The following is a 6,142-nucleotide window of genomic DNA, read 5'->3' on the forward strand; positions in this document are numbered from 1 at the left end:
TATTTAGATGCGAATGTGATAATAGTAAGAAGTAGTTCAGAAAATCAAATTAGTAGAAAGGACAAGGCAAAATGATAAAATTTCAACGACCCCTTACGTAAAAAGACGCACACGTCGCGTCGTAACAAACATTAATGAAACAACGTAATACATTTAATCAGTGGCTCGGATTCGTAATTACTTTAACCGGAAATCCTCGTTAATAATTCAAAGTTTTTACAACCGCTTCATTGTATGAGTGGCCGGAGGGTAGCGCCCGCCCTCTGCCACCATTTATCACGAATTGATCCATCTCGGAACTTTCAACTGTCACTTGTGAACTTTTTCGTTTAGCAAATCGCGGCGCTCGATGTGACAACGAAATGTCATTACAGAAATTCATCTAAGTAGTCGCAGCGGGCGCGGGAGCGGATGCGACAGCGGACGCGGGCTCTGTGGAATATCTTTCTGTAATTGCCTGTCAATAAGCTGCTTAACGGTGCGAGCCACGTCCTGCCCTACATACCACTGCATCGCGGGCTCTCCTGCAGGATATCCATACATGACCGCTCGCTTCGTAACTTTTATTGAAATTGTTTGTTTTCTGTTCTACCTGACGAAGTCCTTCATGAAAATTGAAACAAGTTTAACTGAATTGGTCTGAATCATTTTTAATTGATTTAAATTGGCATAAATTGGTCTGCCTGTGAGTTTTTATTAGTGTTGTTTTCCGTTATAAAGGTATAAAGTAGATTAGTAGCAGGTTTAGAGGACGAAACGAAATCGTTGACCGTGAGTCTCATCCATGAAGCAAAATGTATGTAGATTTTATAATTAAAGTATTTATGATTATATTTTACCAAAAAGCACAAGTCTATTTACCGTTTACATAATACACACGATAGATACGGTACATACGTGGCTGAAATAATTATATTAATAACTTGTAGCTAAAGTGTATAGTTATGTTTGGTATGATATCCACGGAGCTACAGTTGGCGTGCGCGCCGCAATTATTCAGAGTATTTATTGAAAACCAAAATTACACAAATGATAAAATCACTTTTAGTTTATAGGTAAAATGTTTTATCAATTAACTATTGAACAGAAAATTCTATTCATACTGAAACAGTCAACACTAATTCGGTTTTTAGGTCTAAATTATAATTGTACGTTTAAATAATAATTAAAGTTTATTTTAACTGAAACGAACTGAAAACATTTACGTAAAGTGACACACACCGGGCTTCTCACACGGCCTAGTTTAAATACTGTTATTTACGGGGATCGTACTAATTACCTATTGCAAAACATAATTGTTTTTCAATGGTAAATTAATGAGTTTTGTTGGTAGAACGTAAGTTGTGGAAACGATTGATAGACACATATAACATTAATGTTGTAATTTCATAAGAGTGGTCGGCAGAGTTGTACGAATACTTGCAGTTTATTTTCATTTCATACTGTAGCCACATTGCTTATGGTAATAGATCATGGCCCAATTGATGGTAAACGGTTACCGTAGCCCGCAATACTGGACGCATATGCATCATGAGTGCGTTGCCAACCATCGAGAAATTCAACTACGCATTCTTTTAAGAAATAATAGCCTAATAGTTTGGTAAGATACTTTAGTCAATGATAATGATAATTTTCGAACTCGATAATATTTAGAATGCATGGGGTTTCATCTGACACTTCCTGACACTACCTTTGTAGCTGGTAGTCAGTAGATTGTAACCATTCCGACATCGAGATGTCAACGATTGATAGTTATTTTACGATTAGTTTCTGTGTAATATGGAATGATTATTGTGGCGTCGAAAGTGGCGTATAATGGTGATGACAGAAGTTGATAGAATATAATTGCACAACATGTAATATTGAAAAATCTATAGATTGCTTCCATAATTGTGACTTCCAAACCTTTAACTCCGCAATTAATCGATTAAAAATAATTATGAATCCATATTGGTTCACACAAATCTTTTAACATGTTTTATTTGGCCGACCCGTAACAAATGTATGTAATAAAGTCTAAGCGAATCTAATTTACTTTATTTACTTATAATTGTTGTGTCATCATGAAACTTTGCAATTCATGGTAGACTTATTAGATATGTATGCTGATCGCTTACGATCAGGTTTGCCTCCTATTCCATAAAAAATACGTCCATTTCTCCTGATGACGGAGGCATATGGTTAAAAGCGTATTAATTGCAAAACGAATGGCTAGTTACCAATAATTTTGCAAAGCCTCTAGACTTTGAAGGATATTGTTCCCATCCTCTGAGGATTGATATTAAGGCGGCATACCCCAGACATACTACAAAGCAAGTAAGTACAGATTTCACAAGGATGGGATGGCATGCAAACCGTGGTCTGCTCTTTTAAAATGCAATCTCCAACCAGCCTGCAAAGCGCGGAGATTTTGACCAACTCTTTTTTGTGTCTCGTGATCTCAATAAAAGTAAATATTAAATACTTTAAACAAAACGCGGAATTTTAATATCAAAATATGAAAATTTAAATCTAATCTTACGTAGCAACGTGGTTGTTACCTCGAGAATAAGAGGTGGAAGGAGGCGTATCTTATTACTATAACTTGTTGTCATGTAGTGGTGGTATGGGGGACACTGTTGCCATGCCATATATACAGGCAATTCTTTAAACTTTATTTTAGTACTATCTTGTGATTGTCAAGCAATCGGATGAGAGGACGCAATAACAATAGCAAATAGGTGTTCTTTCTATTTTTATTTTTATTTTTGAATTCCCCTTATAGGCAAGAGGGAGTGTCAGACTCTTACTGACTACCCCGTTCCTACCCCTGCTTCTAGCCGGAGTCCCGGTAACTTGATAGGTCGTCCGCACCACTGGATATGTGGTGTGAACTCGTGGTTGGATTTCTAATATTCCAAATGTTTTTACAGATTTTAGTAATATTATCGTAGTTTTGTTTCTACTATGTGAACATGTATTATACAACATATCACTTATCCCATAAGTGTAGGTAAAGTGAATGAAAATAATTAGAACATACTTAAGAAAGTCTACTTATACTGGCAGTCCCATGTTGGGCGCCAGTTTCCTTAGAAACTTAATAACTTACCTAAAGTGAAACATTTAATATGAGCATCTCATCCTTATTCTTCGAGTAATATAGTCTGTTAGTATTAATATTAATATACGATTTCAATCCAAAATCATTTAAATAGCAATCAATTAATTACAGAAGTATGCTACTGCCGATCATCGCAGCAGGCAGTTGGTTCCATTTTGCAACAAAAAGAGAAGGGGTGGCGTCATAAACTGTTGTCACCAATAACCTGGTAAGTTATGTCATACGACAACGACCTGGCGTACTCCGTCCTCCATAAAAATTTCACCGTAAACAGGAAAAAAATGGTGGAATATCGCAACAGGTGCAAATAATAAGATTAATGTACGGGAAAGTAGGAAACTCTGGTTACATATAATTCTCAACGTTTTCCATGAATATTATATTCTGTCGTTGTAAATCATATTTGATTTTCTCGCTGACCGTGTAGTTACAAGTGTGACTGGTGGGCGTGTAGTTTTGGGGTCGATTTCCAGGTCAGACGAAGTAGATCTTATATTTCTGGCGCGGTGGTCTTGGATGTGAAGTACATTATTGTTATTAAGATCTGGTGTTACATCTTCACTTACTCAGTTAGTCTAGTAAGTACTAGGTTTGAATCCCAAATCATACAGTATGTTGAGATTCTTAATAGTAAATCAAGGAGGATTCGATCATGTATGAGGTTGACACGACAATTTTTTTATGATACATGTTTGCATATGAGTACTTTGGGATTTTCATGATGCAGATAATTTGGGTTCTAGTAATTACAATAAACTTATAGCTAAGTGTCCGAATTGGTTATCCAGTAGAAAATCGAGTAAAATAAAAAGAATTCTTGGCTGAATATTAGGTAAGACCGGTAAGGTAATTAGCTAGCTTATCTAAACTCCGCTAGATCAGTCGACACTGGCGGGAATTCTGAATCCAGCAGCTCCTATTCAAGTCTCGATTTAGACCTTTCTCAATAGTATTTGCGAAATTAGAAAAATCTTGATTTTAGTTTATAACAACCTGTTCGATGTGACAAACCTTAAGGAGAAGATACAGGTGTGTTAATTATAATATCTGTCCCCTACATGATGATATAGACTTGTTGCCTTATATCAAGGAATTAAATGATGTAGTGGGTGAGTGTTCAAGCTACCCGTCGCCGAAAGTAATCAGCTTTACGCTTCATTTCATACTATTACGATACATGTAACGCGTGGGCCTCGTTTTACGATGAAAAGGCTTCTCAATACTACGTAGTTACTCTCATTTTACTTATATCTATCTATGTGGCTGTTACTAACGCAAATTAATTTTGGAACAATGACAAGAAAGTTACAAACATTCAATCTTAAACTTATTAAGCTTATTTAATCCTAGATTAAGGTAATTTACGTGAATAGTGTTACCTTAATTTAAGATTTACATGCCATTAAACATAAAAAGAATTGGCAAACTATGATACATAATTGGTATCGATTGTGTAACATTTCAGTTTCGAAATAGTAATATAAAATAGTAATAATATGAATTCACATTCTCAGTGGGCTAAGCTGGTAGGTGCTAGGTATTGCAACAATTAATGACATGATTCTTTAATCGTTTTGTTTACTTGACCGGTCATTCCTTTATGTGGTTTTTGCCTGTATATGCAGACAAGAAACAATAATAAAGATAAATCGTTATCTTATACTACATATTACAGCAAGTCAATGTTACACATTAACGGACGTACATGCGAATTGTGCTGATGTAATCTGTAGTATAAAGGCCCTGGGATAGGGATATATAAGGCGGAGTACTTACTCATTGTGCGGGATGTCCTCGAGCTGGTTGGCGAGCGCAGCGGCCGCGAGCAGCGCGACGAGCAGGCCCAGCGGCCTCCGCGGACACATGCTGTCCATCAGCGCCATCGCACTCCCCACATGACAAGGGCACACGACAACCGACACAGCACTGATCGCTCTTACATGGAGCTACACACCGTTCGCACTAAACTCTCCTGACAGTGTCACACAGGGCTGTACGTATGTTCATGAGTCATCGAGTGGTAGTGTCAGTCAGGTTAGGGACCGGGCCGGTGTCGTGCGGGCGGGCCGCAGGCGAGGACAAGCGTGTCGCGCGCCAAGTCGCGCGCCGCGACCCCCGCGCACCTGCCCCGCGCAACCCACCCCGCAACCCTGTGCCCGCACTGACGCTGCGCGCGAATCATACGCCCAATAACGCAGCGGCCTACTACTTATTACTGAGATTTATTTGCTCATACATAGGGTTGATGGTCAGCGACCGGTGCGAACGTCTCCTAGCTGCACGCTCCTCGAAAACATTCGGTCCAGCAGCACGACAGTCGCGTAGTATGCGCCGTGGCCGCTTGGGCTGAAGGTCATTAGACGCGAGCTGATGACAGAATGCAGCACGGAGTGGCTCGGCTGGCTGGTGGCTAGGGGAGCGCTGGTGGTGCGAGGGTATGCCGGCCGCGACACCGGCCGCCACGCACATGCGTGGGCAAGTCGCCAGGAAATCCTTTATTGATTCCCGCGCTCCCGCTTTCTAAGGAATGTCGCAAGCGTTGCTACCGCCAAAATTTTACCCTCCCACTATTATAATTTCAGCTAAGCGGATCACTGTACGCTCTGAGGATTGCTTTCGTTACACCTAACGAATTTTGCGGATTTTCTTTGAAAGAAGATGACGCGAACGAATAAAATTTAATGATAACTTAATGGGAGTTTACGAAAATTATGAACTGCGGAATTTCACTTCTGCTTTAATTTAGTTGTATTCGGATATTACTTTACTTTTTGTAGGAATTTGTAAAACTTTTGTTGATATTTGTTTTTGTTCTAAGTATACCTTTAGATTAGAAACGATCATTTAAGTTTCTACTTGATTTCAATAATATGTTTGTACACATACAAAGCTATTAACTGACCTCTTTCAGTATTAAAAAAATAAGTTTGTGAAGTTATCAATCATTACCGAATGAAAAATTAAGTTTAGTTGTACCTTAGTAACATTAGGTTTTACACAGTAATTACAGTAAAGTCAAGTTAAGATATGTAGTATATC

General features: G+C 38.5%; 1 protein-coding gene across 3 annotated transcripts in view; it reads right to left on the reverse strand.

Annotated features, from left to right (window-relative positions):
• LOC118276863 (voltage-dependent calcium channel subunit alpha-2/delta-3) overlaps positions 1-5,858 on the reverse strand; it is a 57,160-nt gene extending 51,302 nt beyond the window's left edge. Inside the window, exon 1 of one of the 3 annotated variants that reach the window (XM_035595461.2) lies at positions 4,880-5,858. In XM_035595461.2, the coding sequence (XP_035451354.2) occupies positions 4,880-4,986 (107 nt within the window). In that variant the 5' untranslated portion in view covers positions 4,987-5,858. The remainder of the gene's footprint in view (positions 1-4,879) is intronic. The other 2 variants (XM_035595453.2, XM_035595470.2) reach the window with 2 other exon arrangements.
• Between the last annotated feature and the right edge of the window lie 284 nt (positions 5,859-6,142).

The sequence above is a fragment of the Spodoptera frugiperda genome, chromosome 15 (assembly GCF_023101765.2).
Source record: "Spodoptera frugiperda isolate SF20-4 chromosome 15, AGI-APGP_CSIRO_Sfru_2.0, whole genome shotgun sequence".
NCBI lineage: Eukaryota > Metazoa > Arthropoda > Insecta > Lepidoptera > Noctuidae > Spodoptera > Spodoptera frugiperda.